General features: G+C 40.0%; 2 protein-coding genes across 2 annotated transcripts in view; both read right to left on the bottom strand.

The window, feature by feature from the left end:
- LOC133456375 (uncharacterized) overlaps positions 1-1,201 on the bottom strand; it is a 4,937-nt gene extending 3,736 nt beyond the window's left edge. Inside the window, exon 1 of the mRNA XM_061734854.1 lies at positions 1,192-1,201. Within this exon, the coding sequence (XP_061590838.1) occupies positions 1,192-1,201 (10 nt within the window). The remainder of the gene's footprint in view (positions 1-1,191) is intronic.
- A 1,962-nt stretch (positions 1,202-3,163) lies between these two features.
- The window catches only part of tead3a (TEA domain family member 3 a), a 31,087-nt gene continuing 17,777 nt past the window's right edge, over positions 3,164-16,473 (bottom strand). Inside the window, exons 4-15 of the mRNA XM_061734853.1 lie at positions 12,286-12,350; positions 11,885-11,947; positions 11,694-11,756; positions 6,978-6,989; positions 6,454-6,564; positions 6,318-6,361; positions 6,151-6,212; positions 5,920-6,053; positions 5,652-5,822; positions 4,475-4,615; positions 4,223-4,375; positions 3,164-4,138 (exon numbers count right to left, since the gene is read on the bottom strand). Coding sequence (XP_061590837.1) covers positions 4,025-4,138; positions 4,223-4,375; positions 4,475-4,615; positions 5,652-5,822; positions 5,920-6,053; positions 6,151-6,212; positions 6,318-6,361; positions 6,454-6,564; positions 6,978-6,989; positions 11,694-11,756; positions 11,885-11,947; positions 12,286-12,350 — 1,133 coding nt within the window. The 3' untranslated portion in view covers positions 3,164-4,024. The remainder of the gene's footprint in view (positions 4,139-4,222; positions 4,376-4,474; positions 4,616-5,651; positions 5,823-5,919; positions 6,054-6,150; positions 6,213-6,317; positions 6,362-6,453; positions 6,565-6,977; positions 6,990-11,693; positions 11,757-11,884; positions 11,948-12,285; positions 12,351-16,473) is intronic.

The following is a 16,473-nucleotide window of genomic DNA, read 5'->3' as shown; positions in this document are numbered from 1 at the left end:
TGCAGGTGACACATATGACACACCCTTCCCCTCAACACTTGTGAAGCGCTTAATCTATGTTTATTATTGTGTCCCTCTGGGCAAATGTGCATCCAAGAAAATGTAAATCAGTGTGCTTAACAATACATCAAAACCCCTTGCCTCAATGCCTAATAGAGTTTTACCATCTTGCAGAAAAAGGAACATGACTTAAAGGCTTTTTTGACCAACAGATAATTTAAATGCATTGAAGGGCTTGAGACTGTAGCTCCACATGAGGCCACATTGTTTGATTAGATATACTGTATTATGGTCAGGCCAGCCTGAGCAAGTAAAAGCCACATAGCCATATATGTCACATGTTGGCTTTTATTCCTTTTAAACATCCTTCCACAGGAAATTAACTATGCTCACTGTTTGCTACATGGCAGACTACAGTATATTAACTGTCTGTATCACACCCAGGCTGTAGGCTTTTTCCTCTATGTCACAGTTGATCACTTTAAGGCTTGAAGTGTAGGTAGGCCCACACACCCACACACACCATTGAAAAAGCCAAAAGAAACCAGTTTAGGAAATTAAAATTCATGAATGTCAGGGTTGTTCAAAAAAAAGAAAAAAATACCATAAGGAGTAATAATAATGTCATATCATGTCACTATTTAAGCTAGTAACTAAAACCAGCGCGTGAAGACATAAATATACCCCATGATTCAGTAGGCTGAAGACCTCACTTTACTTCAGGCAATAACCTGAAGTAAATGTTTTCAGTAATTATAATCTGTATTTGTCTGATCAACTTCTTTATGAAGCCCATTGTGATGCTCTTCACACTGTGCCTGCAGATGGAGGAGGTTTGAGTTGATATGAGGCATTGCTGTTTCTGTGATGTATTTAGTTTTGGTGAATTGTGGCACACCACACTCGCATCAAATATCTCCAATTCACTCATCTTTCTAGATGATATATTATCATTCTTTTTGCTCAGATGCAACTTTGCAAACTTTCGCTACGGTGCTATATTCTTAGAGAACAGTTTCTCCAAGCAACGCTTAGGAACATGAGTTCTACTTGTGCTGTTATAAGCATAACATCTAACACGTTCACTGAGGCCTGGAGAGTCTGTAGCTCAGAGCAAATTGCTTGGGGATGATTTTATAACCTATCCAAGATTGAAAAGCAGTAACAGTTGCTCCTTCCAAATCCTTTTACCTCTTGGCATTGTACTCACATACACCTGGTACACTTGCAAACTGCCACAACATTCTGCTTTTATTTCTTATATATTTGGTGTATTTCATCTTGTGTTTACTGGATTTCATAGAAACAGACCAAAACCCAAAACCTAATATTTCATGCTTAATTGTGAACCATAAAAAAACCTCTGTATAAAAGGTACTGCCAATCACTTAATGATGCTGCATAAGGTTGTTACATAAGGTTACGCTTAACCTTCAGCCTTTGCGATTGATACAAATCTTGCACTGTTCATAACTTTGACCTGAAGAGTGGCTAAATTGTGCAGATAATTAATTTAAAAACCATATTGATCAAAAGTATGTTTTTTATGGTCACAAACCATTGACCAAAGTTTAACAGAGATATTATTTCTTTTCAAAATTAACAAATCTTAACTTTGCTTCATAATAAGTAATGAAAAACATGACTATGATGATATACGAACATAAGGGCACGGCATGCGTGAGCGAGGAAGGTAATTCATGTCAAGCTTTTATAAAAGTGCACTGCAACAGCGCGTCCGTGTGAACATGTAAACCTGAGGGGACAGCGCCCTCTAGCAGAACAGATGAGTACTGCAGCGTCTGCGGCGTGAAACCGGTTGCTGGTTTGAACTTGAGCTGCAATTAAGCGAAAGAAACTGATTTGTCAATACTTGTGCAGGTGGTTATAACGTTGTATAAATGGAAGAGATTCAGTCATGAGGAGAAAAACCAGGCAGATGCCCAGCTGTACCTGAGATGGAGTTTAACTTGGCTAATGTTATTAGTTTTTTTCTGCCTGTTACACAACCTCTTGCACTTAAGAGATAGGCCTACAGCTAAATGTTTCTAGAGGAAATCTCTGAGTTTTATTTTTTTTAGCACCTGTAGGATTCTTAAGTCTATATACTAAGATCAAAACATTTCTCACTGTATAATTTTTTTATGCAAGCATGCCGTTTACTCAATTAATCTCTGAACAAATATGTTTTTGGGTGCCAACCCTGAGAATGGTTTATGGATATGTTTGACAGTCCGGTGTTTCGCATTGAGGATGCTACAGTCCTGAGGCTGGACAACAAGTATTAACCAGGAGAAAACAAACAGAAATTGAATTCAAATCAAGTCAAAACGGTTACAATTAGATATTTATTTTAGAATTCATTAAGATAAGTTTTCTTCCCTCCTGGTTTTCCACCACCATGTGATTTTACTGGTACGGTATAAAGGCACAGATTTAATTCTCTGAATGGACTTGACCAGAAGACCAATGAGAACAAGCCAGACAGAGCATGGATTGAAAACTAAGGATAAAACAGTGAACATTAAAAGACAGTCTTATTTAAGAGAACCAAATGGCTCTTGTAGTTACAATAGAAATAAAACACAAATCATTTTCCTCTACATGGTAAAAAGATTATTCTGCCAGGAGAGTGTGTTGTAGTCACATAGGACATATATATTTAAAAAAAATGTTTTTAAAATCTGGCAGTTACTTTTACCAGTAATCCATAACATCAGCTGAATATCTTATTAGTGTTTTCAGAAAAAAAAATAGAACTGACCCCAGTGCACCATGGGTGACTCGTGGTCTGTACCATACATACATCAATAAGATACAATAAAAAATAAAAATAAAATCCACGATTTGTGATGTTTAGTGTAACACATCTTGCGGTGCTAAAGGGAAAAAAACTTACAAAAATGCACCTATTTATCTTGTTTTGGCTTATAAACAGTACCATTACAAATGTAGTGTACACATCTTATGCATCAGTGCTCCTCAGCTTAAGGCTTTAAGAATCAAAGCACATTCTTATCCCAACTTGCGTGGAGGTAGAAATACTGCAACAAGCCCACACAGTCAAGAGTAAAAACAGTCATGTCTCTACAAACAATAAAAGCAATTCTTTCATTAAAAAGTGTGAACTCAATCTAAATTACCCCCCCCCCCCTCCCCCCCATAAAAAACAAACAAAAAAAACAACATTTTGTCAACATTTTGCACACCTCCTTGAGATTTTCCCTCCAGTAACCTCTCTAAATCTCTAAACAGCAAATAGTCTCAAATCTTTGCTCACTCTTCACACTTGATATTGTTTAAAAATAAATACGACATGCACATCTTTACATGTAGTGCATTGTTTTCTGAGAAGAGGCAGACTTTCTGCAATATGATCCTTGGATCTTTGAACAGACCGATTCCACACGAGGCTGTAACAGAGGATACACCATACAGGGCTGATTCAAATTGTACCTATCAAAGATTATACAAACCGTAGAAGAAATAGTCATTGTGGCAGATTACATTAACAGTGATTAAATGATCCGTTTGTCAAATTATATTCAAACTCATCTCACATAAGTCTCACCTCTGTTGTAAATGCATATGCTGGGGTTAAAAACAATTAAAAATCTGTGGGACCAGTAATATAGAATTATAGTGCATCACAGCTACAATCCCACTGTTTCAAAGTTTAAAAGCATGATGGAAGGATCTAAGTGAACACGTCATATAAGGCCTTTCTGTTTTGCTCTGCAAATTTTCAGATACTGCCTGCCAACTTAATTTTGACATTGAAAATGAAACGTCTGTCACAGGTGGCTGACTCAGGGGTGCTATGAGATCCGTCCACACTTGCAGCAATGGAAAGACATATGCATTAAACAAGCAACAGGTGTGACTACAGTGTGATGGTTGGTCTGATAAAACATGTGAGTTTAATGTAGGGGAGGGAGTTCTGTGTGTTGAGCTGGAAATAGTGTTTAAGCTGTATGTATCAAAAAGTCTGAAGAGTCTCTGCATGCACGCAGGCAACATGCCGCTAGTCGTTGACTAGTCGATAAACATGGTACTGCGCTCCGTGTTCGCTCGTGGACACTTCAAACACAAAGGCAATGCACAGCAGAGTCTCCTGAGTCTCTCTGTTGGACACCACCTGACAAATAGAAAAGGAAAACACCAGTGAGAAAGACCAGGATTGTTTGTTCCCAACTACAGTGATCAAATGGTGCTCAACTACCTGCAGGATGGTGAAGTTCTCCAGCACACTGTTCATCATGTACTTCTCTGGCAGGTGTTTCAGTTTGTGGATGAAGTTGATCATATATTCACACATGGGTGAACGATGGATGCGGAACATGTACTTCCCTCCTTCCAAGTGTGCATATTCAGTCTGGAGGAGGGAATAGAAACATGAATCACAATTAAAATGTAATTGCTGATATAAATTAGGTACTTTCTAACAATCCAAATAACAGCTTCATTTTCTCACCTCAACCTTTTCCACAACCTGTTTGCCAAAAGAGCAGACCTTTGTAGAGACACTTATAGTGATATTCTCAGTTCCACAGTACTGGCTGCTCACTCCATAGAACGCACTCGAACCCTCCTCGATGTCACTGCTCAGATCCGCCTGAAGCAAGCCCAACATAATGCACAAAAGGTGAGTGTTATGTGAGGTTAAACAGTACAAAGGAAAATAAAAAATATGGCTGCAACTGACAATTTTTTCATTAGCGGATTCATCAGACGGACACACACATATATATATATATATATATATATATATATATATATATATATATTATATATATATATATATCAGTGTCTGCAATTTACTTACACCAGCTTGTTTTCTGAACAATGTTTCTATACTTAAGTTTCACCTTGCTCAACCGTATTCTCTCTGACACATCAATGTTATCAAATTTTATCACTTAGTGTAATCAATTGTGTTCATTAACTGCTACAGTCCAAAGTAAAAAAATAAATAAATAATTCACAAAGGAAACTACAGAATAGTAAAGGTTCTAATTCAAAACCAAACACAATAGAAGAGTTAAAAAAAAAAAAGAGCTAAAGAATATATTATACAGAAGAGCAAAGCTATGCTAAAACTATGAGTACCTCTGGTACACAAGTATTTAACCTGCCAAGCCATCCAAATACTTAAATACAAAGAATTTGTCTGGTTCTTCTTGATTGACTGTTTTCCAGGGAGCAATATGCGCAGAAGAAGCTGCCTCAGGATTGATAAACACGCAACCAATCAGAAATGAAGCATAGGTGGGGGAAAAAAAACTAATATCAACTAATATCAACAAAAGGCACCCAAAACGATATGCTGATGAATGACTGTTGTTGGTTTTGCAACAAAAACCTGTTCATCTAAGGAGTTATTTGCAACTTCTAGTAGTGGCTCTTGGATCTTCCTGTACAAGTCATTGCCTGTTGTAATTGGTTTGGTATATTTTGTACCAGAGTAATTGGTGGACAATAATAGAGATACCAGAACTATTTCACATGAGATAATTTTAGCACAAGTCAATGGGTATAGCTGGCCAGACTTGTAATTGCTGATTTGTGATTTGCAAGTGTTATATTTTTAGTTTTCATAATACATCTGTCACATGTAGATATCAGTATGAACACTGGACTTGTGCACTAACCCAGAACTTGACGAGAAAGAACGAGTTGTGTGGCCCTTTTTCATACAGCTCTTTCAGGCCTCCTTTCTTCTCAGAGAATTTGTCGTAAATCTGCCGGACATCTATAGACTCCAATACAGGGTCACTGTAGCCTGGGTTTGATGGCCCAATGTGTACAAAAAGGTGCGTATACTGTAGGAAAGTAAAAAGAGTAACTCTTAAAAAAACATCCGTTATATTTATATATTCTGTTGATTCCTTGTTAACTGAAAGGCTTTCATTTCTTTACCGTCTCTCGATCTCTCTGAGTCTCCATAAACGCAGAATACTCCAGTAGCCGTAGTTTTGGTGAGGCAATGGTTCTGTCTTGCCACACAGGAGCTGCTATTGCTGCAGGCCGGGGAGGTGGCAGGGCATCATAACCTGGGAGCAAATGAAAGCTTATTAATGAATCTGCTTCCACACGTTATTATTATTAACCTTTATTCTTGAGATATAAAATCTCTTTTTCAGGACTTACTGATGGGTGGAGGGACCGGGGCTGGTAGTGTAGTGTACGGAGGCTGGGCAAAGGGTTTGATGCTTTGGAAGAGCAGGGAAACCAAAATGAAAAAATATGTCTGCTTAAGAAACAAACTTTGTTCAGTTTTAAATCATAGAAACCAACCATTTGGCATCGACACTTACTCCTGAGAGTGTCCAGGCTGTCCTGGTACAGGGCTGGGCCAAAACTACGGGAAAATGAAAGCAGGAAACGGTTAAAAATGGTTACGAAGACGTTCACAGAGAAACTGAAACAAAGGCCAGTGTGTAGTTGTCTCACTCTGACGGGAGGAGGGAAGGGAGTCTGAGGTTTCATTACACTTGCAGACACGATCTGAGCTGACGAGAGGTTGGCTACCGTCTGCAGTGCCTTGTCTTTGGATACCTGGTCCTAAATAAGAAAGACAAAAAACAAACAATGAAAACACCTGATCTTAAAATTTCCAGTGAAGTAAAGGTTATTATTGAAGATCAGCCAACGTTAAAAACCAGTTCAGACAGCAAGCCAGCCAACAAATACTGTATTTCAGCATGATGCGGTAACTATATGACAAATAAGCACAGACAGTAAGGAAGACCTATGGGGAAGCAAATGCAGGGAGAGCACCAAGCTAGAAGAGCTAACCATCACCAGCACGTAACTACAGCCACTAAAAACAAAAACAAACAAAAAAAATAAAAGAGAGCAATGAGTGGGGTTTTTAAATCTGCAGTAAAACTGCAATGTGGGCTATGAGTATGATGATGCCAACCACGCAGCACAAGCCTAAAGCAGCGAACTGAAGATGTTTAACCAAAACTTACCAAGTTCATAGCCTATAGCAAAAAAACAAGACATGTACAATTAAGTTCAATACACTCAGAATAAAAGAGGGTAACAGATTTACTGCTTGGCAGTACGGGAAAACACCTGGCTCACTGCATACACAGCTGCTTCAACAAGTCTTCATTTTTTATACATTTTTTTTCAATAGCAAATGAAAAAGGTATATTAAGACAGAGTTCCATGTTTAGATTTCCAAGACAGAGTGAAACCATGGTAAGAAAAAGGTTTGAAAATATTTTGAAATTCAGAAACACTTGTTTCTTCCACAAAAGCATAAAGACACTTTGAAGTGACACAGATTAACTGTGACTGGATGTTTGCCGTTTGCTTTAAAAGGCAAATGTAAGTTATTCTGCAGGATTATTAACCTTGAACACTGTTTGCCACATTCAGTGAATATCTCCTCACCATCTGTTAGATGTCCACCTCATGAGAACAATCTGGGGAAACAAAAGTCTGCATGTACAGCCATGCCTCTGTACAATGGAAACATAGTAGGAGCAGGCTGTTTCCAATCATAAGTTTCATCATGATAATAGCCATGAATCCAGTTAATAATTACATTAATTAACTGGATAACAATAGTGTGTGCTGAAGAAAACAAACAAACAAAAACACACAAAGATCTGCCATAATACAATTTTGATTCGATGTGATTCAGGAGCTAGTGATCAATACTAGACAATATGATGATTGAACACAAACACTTCCATTCACATCAAAGTGGAGTAACTAACGTATTATGGAGTGGGGAGATCTTGGGAGGCGTGACGGCTGTGGGAATGTCAGGCTTATATGTTCTCTGTGGTGGGTATGAATGGAGGTCTGCTTGTACCATGTCCTGCTCCCCGCGGGGGTGCTGGGACAGCGGGGGGCTCACTCCTCAGGTACAGCCCGGCCCTGACCCCGGGCTTGGTGGACCGCGGTCCTTCCGCCCTGCGGAGGTCTGTGGGGAACGTGGGTGCCCATCAATGCCAGCACCAACTGGCCTCGCCTCCTATCCTTCTCCTGATTGCAGCGGTCTTGAGTTGGTTTTAGAGATCTAGGATGGTTGCTGTTTTTGTCTCTGCCTGTTTGTTTTCTTTTACGTTTTTTTCCTCTTTCTTTCAGATTCCAAATGTTTTTGTGCCTGTTGTGTGTTTTTTTGTCTTTTAGAGTTGCCCCTTTATATCCCCCTCGCTTTCTTTATTCACAAAAATAAATGACTAAAAAGAGCTTCATACAATGATGAGAAAATTGGCTCTATAGGCTTCTTGCCTGGAAAATGGTTATTTACCATATCAATCAGAACAGAAAACAACCCTGTTTACAGGACTTCTACGGTTTTACAAGGCACATCTTTTAGAAGAGGAGGAAAAAAATTGATCACGTTCAGAGATGCTGGAAGAGTTTTGGCCCCTCAGTCTGAATGTGGCCTTTTTGATGGCACCTTACTTTGACAAATCCTAGAACAACCTGTGGCCAAACTTGTCCTGCACCGCTAACGCAGTTAATTAGGAAACAACATCCATCTTGACCAGCTGAGGCTGACTTTCAATATGCTGGGTGTGTTCAACTCTGAGTGCTTGCTCAAGTGATGGGAAGTCCATTTATTTTTTTAGACACAAACTCATGCACCCTCCACCCAGTCTCATAGAAGCAGCCCTTTTTATGTAACTGTCTGCTGTTTAAAAATGGTCTTTTAGGGTTTGCCATCGCCATGCGTTTGTACCATCAATAGTTTTTTGCTGCTTCATAGTTAATGAATCGGAAGCATTTATTTCCATCATTGAAGGTGGCATCAAACGTCTTCTTTTGAACAGCATAGTCCTAAACATCATCATCTTCCTTCACCTCTAAAACCCCCTGGCATTGTTATGGTGTTGTGTTTAAAGCTTCAATTGTTTTTTTTTTTTTTTTTTTTTTTTTTTTTTACCTTGTCTGCACACATATTATTGATTGATACCATGACGGTAGAAACCAAAAGTGTATATATGTGCATTATTACTATATGTAATATATACATATATATACGCACACATATGCGTACACATACATAAATTTACACATACAAACCCAGTGTTTTTTTTTTTTTTTTTTTTTTTTTTTTTTTTTTTTTTTTTGGGGGGGGGAGGGGGTGGGGGGGGGTGGTGACGACATCCACTGCCAATCCAGGAAGCAGGAACACACGGAGACACACGTCAAGCACTGGAAATCTGCAACAAAAAAAAAAAAAAAAAAAACCCACAAACAAAGCACGAAACCGGCACGGAGCCATCCAAAACACGAACAGCAATCGACCTAAATCTTGAGATCTGATCGCAGTCTGAGCTAAGCTATCGCTACCGCTACCTAAACCCAAAAACTAGAGAGCCAGCATGCAAGTGAACAAGCCAGTGTGTATGTCTATGTGTGTGTGTGTGTATGTATATGATCATGCATGTGTGTGTGTGTGTGTGTGTGTGTGTGTGTGTGTATGCGTGTGACTAAATTACTATATGTGTGTGTGTGTGTGTGTGTGTGTGTGTGTGTGTGTGTGTGTGTGTGTGTGTGTGTGTGTGTGTGTGTGTGTGTGTGTGTGTGTGTGTAATAAACCAAACAAAGCTCCACCTGAAGTGTATCTATAGTGGGGGAGGGGGGGGAGCAACCCCGCCACCCGTGAGACCAGAGGCCGACAAGGAAGAGCCCGGAACCCAGGCCACCGGCAACCCCACAGAGGGGAGAAGTAGGAGGGAGGCAACCCACCGCCTGCGAGGCCCCCCCCCCCACCCGGCGGCGGCCGAGGGGGCCCGCGGGCGGGGCCCCCACGGCGCGGAAAGAAGCAGCCAGGGATCCCGCGGCGGCGGACCGCGACCCAGGCAATCCCCGGCCACCCGGTCCGGGCCGGACACGCGGCCAGGAGGCCCTCACCCTTCAGGCCAGCGACCCCCACCCGGCAGGGGGCCAGCCCGCCCGGAGAGACAGAGCCGCCCCGGCCGCCGACGCGGGCAGGCGCACCCGTCCCCCACGAAAGTGGCCCTCCAAGACCAGAGAGGCGCCCCGCCGTAGAGGCAGCGGGGGGGACCGGAGACGGGCCCGGAGAGAGGGAACCCCCCAACAAGGCGACACCCGCGCAGGCCCGACAACGGAGGGCCCCAGACCCAGGCATCCCATTCATTCATCCATTCACCTATCCAATACCTATACTAATAATAATATAATATACTATACATAATAATAATAATAATACTAATAATAATACTAATAATAATACTACTAATAATAATAATAATAATAACCATCTTTGTATAATATAATATTGATAAATTATTAAGTTTTTGATGTCCTGCCAATGGAGGCTCAAATCCTCCATGGCAGGACCCTTCCATACCGCATTCTCACCGACACAGACATACAATCACGCACCGTTTCCCCCTCCCCGGGGGGATCCAGCACCGCCAGAAGGCACCCCAGGCTGCACGGCGGGCCCCGCCAGGCCCGGGTAACCCGACCCACCCGTCCCAGGCCTCAGCTTCAATTGTAATAGACACCTTCAAGTTGCTGGCACTCCACGTCGTGGAACAATTTATGTGCTTAGGAAAACCTAAACCTTTTCAGATCTGATCAAAAGGTTAATTAAGAAGGGAAGGGGAAAAAAAACTTGCCTTGTATTTGGGTCAGTACAGTACTTTTGTGATTTCAATTTTGCTCTTCAACATCACAAAATCATTTTTAGAAAATATTTAGGTTCAGACTTTATTCTCTGGATGTTTAAGTTTCAAGGCATTTTGTAGTATTATGTTACTATTTTTATTTATTTTTTTAGAGACTTAATACCCTCACTTGACTTGTAATATGACCTTTGGGGGTCTTTTAATACATTCAACATGTTCTTTCAACATCCTGGTGATGAGCAAAACACAATTCTTAAGTTTGATGTGATACCGAAAATCTTTCATGAAAAGGAAACTATGTTGAATGAATTGAGCGGAAAATCTTAAAAGTAATCCTGTCCAAATGTGTATTATGGATGAGCAACATTTGGTTCCAAAAATATGTTATCGTATGACAGGATCAAAGCACAATACATTTGCTCAAAGAGAAAAGATAAAGAACAAAGGAGATGTTCAAGAACAAGAATGTAAAGATCAGAAATGCATCAAGTTCCTCAAGGGTGGACGCCAGTGAGAGTCAAATTAAAAATCGTTGCATGTTTACGCCTGCAGCCACTGAGGTACATCATTCTAGACATGCACATGCATCAACTAAGCCAGGGAATCTCATAATTATCTATGCAAACCCTTTAAACTCTTCTGTTCCCTAAAGGCAACAAACCTAGTATATAGACAGTAAAATGTCAGGCATATAGAATATAAAAGCAAAAACATGTCTGCAAAGTTTACAGATGTCTGCACTCCCAGTCCTTAAGGACTGTATCCCAATCATGCAACCATAATCAAACGGTAGCGATAGCTTGGCACTGGTGCAACATTAAATTGATTCGTCATTAGTTAATTTGAAAAGAACAAACAAAAACTGCAGTCTTGAATGTCAAAGCAATCTATCATGAGCTGACCAGAATTCTTATGTACAGCAGACGCTCCAACTACCCGACAGAGAAGCAGAAATCAGAGCCTCTGCATGTATGATGATTTATCAGGTTATGTTAGAATGTTAGACTTGGGATGCGTGCAGAGCCAAGCCACCAGGACTGCAAAGTCAGTAAGCTTGTGTACCTTGAGCTTAGACTGAATCTCACGAGATTTTCTCTTGGCCAAAACTTGTAGGTGACTAGAGACCTGAAGAAAGACAGGATGAAGGAAGAGGAAAAGGAAAAGGAAAAGGGGGGAAAAGAGGAAAAGGGGGGAGAAGAGAAGAGGGAACGTGATTATAGAGGGAATGGGGAGTAGTTTCAGTGGGTACCCACCTTGATGCTTGCCTGGTATTCTCGCACCCTCTTACGTGCCAAAACTTGAATGTGACTTGATACCTATGGGTCCAGGATTACCCATTTAAAAAGGAAAAAAAAAAAAAAAGAACACACATTCACAGATCTTTCAATTTAAAGCAGCCATGAGCCATTAATCATCAGTTTTTCTTTTACAGTACATGATTAACAGATTATTAGAAATGACATGGGCTGCATCCATATTGGTTCCCTAGCTGGGGGGCGCCAGAGAACAAAGGTTTGTGAGGTGTTCTGTCCACAAAAAGTTACACTCACAGGGTTGGCCAAACACACATTCAAAACTGCTGTTGTTACAGGCATATTTTACAAGTGCTCCTGTGCCATTGTTGTCTAAAATTGTCTTAAATACCTCTGCATACCTGTTTGCGTGTGCGCGTCTTCCCTGTTCGAAGCTTTATATAGCGAGCTATCAGCTCATTTCGACCTAGGATTGAGAAAGAAATGAATAAAATCAGAAAACGCACTTCAACATAGAAAATGTTTGGTTGAATCAGTGAAGCAGTTTTTCAGTGTGACAAATTAGCACAGATACAATCACAATCTCGATGTTTATTATAGCAGGGTTTATACAGCAATCCTTATGTTAAATTTAAAACCCAATTTAATACCTTTTTCACTACCTTCAGATTTTTTTTAAAAAACGGTCACAACATTAAGTGTTAATCACGGACCTTTTAACATTAATACAGATTTTGACCTATAGAACACTATACAGAACAGATTTATAGACTCATTGATGTTGACCAGATGTTTCACATTTATTTCACTTTGTGAATGACAATAAAATAGACTGCTTACATTTTAAGCAGTCTATTTTTATTTTTTTTCTATTAAAATGTTACTAAAAAGGTAAAAAATAATACCAATTTAAAAAAAAATAATACCTCTGATAGTGAATTTAACACTTTTAATGGCCTTAAATTTGGCAATTTTCATTTATCACTTTTTAATACTTTTTAAAACCCCGCGGAAACCCTGTATAGGGGCTAATGTAGAAGATTTGAATACTGTATTTAAAGCTCATAAATAAACATGAAGTCAAAACTGTTTTCCGTCTATGAACGTGCTCGAAAGGAGGCTAGCATAGTGTCGTAATGGAAATGAACTTCACGTGGTGATATTTATTAGGTGGCTAGGCTTTTATAGTTGATTCACTATCACACAATTAACATAATTGTAAAATATTCCCATTAAAATGCAGCCTTGGTTTTTTCAGATGGCTCTGCTTTGCTGGTAGACTTTCAAAACAGATGGACAAATGATATGGTATGAATGGAGAGGAAAAAAAGACCAGCGGTCGTTATATTGTTACCAGACTTTCAAAATGTGGTCACAACAGACTGCCTGCTCAGCTCTTTCTTTTTTCTGCCTTCCCAGCTGCAACCCATACCTGACGATGAGCTTGAGTCTGATCGTAAAAGTTGAGCAACAGTACTCACTGGCGGAGCAGCAAAGAAGCTAAATGTGGTAACCAGACTGAATTTGCAGATTTAATTGCTCATCCCATATATGCGCCAACATCATCAGCATCATCCCTCTTTCTGGGAAGCGGTGTGACACTGGAGGGATTTCAGATGAGTCACCTCAGCTCTGCAAAGTTACCAGAACACAGAATCCCCACGCCCCCTGCCCCCCAAGAAAAAATAAAAAAAATCAACAGGAAAGGTTGACTCAAAGAAATTTTGCTTCAATTCCCAAAATGGGATACACACGCTCCTCTGCAGCTTGCCCCTTCTCCACACAAGGACCAACACTTTTTATACAAAGTACATTTCTCAATGGTGCAGAGGATGGATATATAAATCTTTGTCGTAGCATTTTGTTTTAAGTCATTTAGTCTGTAGGCTATTTTGAGGTTTATGTTTAGCTGTTTTATAAGTAGCGGTAGTCTATGGTGTTCATAACTCATATTAGGATGATAGCTGCTTCAAATAGTAGCACTAGCAACTAGTGTTTAAACTTCCACTCAGCCCTGGCTGGGTTGCTGCTGAATTTTGTGGTTGGAACCACAGCTTAGGTGCTAGTTTTGTACTTGGATGCTTAAAATTTCATTGAATATTCAGAGTACTAGAGTCTAGAGTACAGAGGGATTTCTCTTTCACGTTTGTATTGTGGCCAGCAAAGGTAGCGATTTCTTTTTTTTTTAATCTTATTTTATTTATACTTCATGTTTATCGCAGCAAGGACATGAAGTATAAATCAAAACAAGATTAAATATACGGAATTCAGCATCCTGCCGGCCTGATGGTTCTTGTCTGGGGGCTTCTCACTCCCCTCCCGGAGGTCAGGGGGCTGGGATGGGTGGAGTCATCCACAATGCTGAGTACTTTGCAGGCTAGACGTGTGTTGTAGATGTCCTGGATGGAGGGAAGGGGGCACTGATGATCTTCTCAGCTGCTCACTATGCGCTACAGGTAGTGTTGTCCTGATCGATCGGGCGGCCAATCGATCGGGCCCGATCACGGCATTTTCAAAACATCAGTATTGGCCAAAAAAATATTGGGACATACCTAGTTATTAATGTTTTTAATATATATTAAATCATTTTATATATCGTTGCATCTAACGTCACTTCCAGTCGGCGTCGCTTTAGTCGGCGGCCGTAAGTGACGAAGTAAGCGAAATTAATACGGTTTACGTGTTTGAATTGTGAAATTTTATATATGTTCATGTTGCATTAAGCTGCTGCTATTCATTTCATGTCATTCAGAATGTTGCACTAAGGTTAAGCCAAAAAGTATTTTAATTTTCTTGTGTTTGTGAGTTTGACTGGATGTCATTCAACTACCTCTTTTGAAGTTAAATCTATTTATTTTTGTTATTGCACTATTCTGCACTTTTTGTTTTAGTTTACAATTTCATGTTTTTACATTTTGTGGCACCAGAGCTGATAAGCTTTGTTGAAATATATGTCCATGTTGTTCTCCAATGGACAATAAAAGAAACTTGGGGTAATTTAGTTTTTTTTTTTTTTTTTTTTTTTTTTTTTAAGTATCAGAAATGTATCGGGAGCCAAAAAAAGTGATCGGATCGGGAAAAATCGTGATCGGCAGATACTCAAACTCAAGTGATCGGGATCGGATTGGGAGCTAAAAAATCCTGATCGGGACAACCCTAACTACAGGCCATTTCAGCAGGATGTGGTGCAGCTGGTCAGGATGCTCCCGGTGGTTCTGTGGTAGAAGGTGGACATGATGGGGACTGTTGACTCACATCAGCCCTAGTAGTTTGACTCGTGGTTAATAAGCCCCACCACAGTGGTATCATCCACAAACTAAATGTGTTGTGTGCGGTCTTGGGTCAGCAGGTTGAAGAGTAGGGGGCTGAAAACGCAATGAATGCATCCTTACATCCAAAAAAGGTTAAACCTTTCTTTAAAAAAAAACAACAAAAAAACAACCTATGTACCAGGATTTTTCTTATCCCTGCTATGCAGCACATACCATTTCTTCCTAATCAGTCAACAGTCTTGCCACAACTCTAAACCCATGTCTCCGACACATCTCCATGAATGAGGGAACACCACCTTCAGCTAAAACTCTCCAAGTAATGGTTGCTGATCTCTGTCAAGCAACTTATCGAGGATAATATCAATGCCCATCAATGTCATCCTCATCCCTCTGCCCTGCCAAGGTTGTGAGAAAGCTGGTGTCATGATTGATGACCAGTTGTCCTCCTCCAAACATGTGGCATCTGTATCTTAAACGTGCCGTTTTGCATCATTTAACATAAGAGAAGTCTGACCATACCTATCTCAACTTGCCACAAAACTCTTGGTTCAGGCCACGGTTATCTATAGCCTTGATTACTGCAATGCTCTTCTAACGGGTCTTATGGCATGCCCAGTTTAACCTGTAAAGGTGGTTCAGAACATCCCACCGTTACTGGCTGAACTCCACTAATGTGTGCCAACAAAGACTTAAGGATCTGCACCGTTATTTAAACTCCATCTTTGAGTCTTATACTCCTGCTCAATCCTTACATTCCTCGCTGGAACGCCGCCTGGCACTGCTACACCTACACAGAAATCGATCCCAACGGCTCTTATTTGTGGTTCCACGCTGGTTGGTCATGCCCTCTCTACTTTCAAGAAAATCTCTTCTGAGTCACAAATCCAACTGCACTTAACTACATTCACTTTCTCTACAAGTCCACCTTGCATTTTGTCTATTTTTTTAGGCACCATACATGTTTCTCTTTTTGTATGGATTTAACAGACATAGTATTTAATGCCAGGGTCTTGTAAGTCACTTTGGATAAGCATCTGCTAAATGAGAAAACATAGAGATATATTACATGTTTGTTATATAAATGAATTATACATGTTTTTTCATATGAGACGTATGCAGTCATGATTTATGTAATGTGTTCATTTTGCTTCAAAATTAAATATTTCAACTGTCTGAATCACTGTGCTTGTCATCAAGTCTGAGTAAACGGAAGTGAACCAAAGGAACCTTTCAAACCTCGGCTTTTGTCTTAAAATAATTTCGGATTAGACAGATAAAAAAACACTATGGCAAAAAAAATAAAAATAAATAATCACA

The sequence above is a fragment of the Cololabis saira genome, chromosome 12, assembly GCF_033807715.1.
Source record: "Cololabis saira isolate AMF1-May2022 chromosome 12, fColSai1.1, whole genome shotgun sequence".
Classification (NCBI taxonomy): Eukaryota; Metazoa; Chordata; class Actinopteri; order Beloniformes; family Belonidae; genus Cololabis; species Cololabis saira.
Note: the sequence above shows the minus strand (reverse complement) of the source record. Positions and strands in the feature narration are given on the sequence as shown.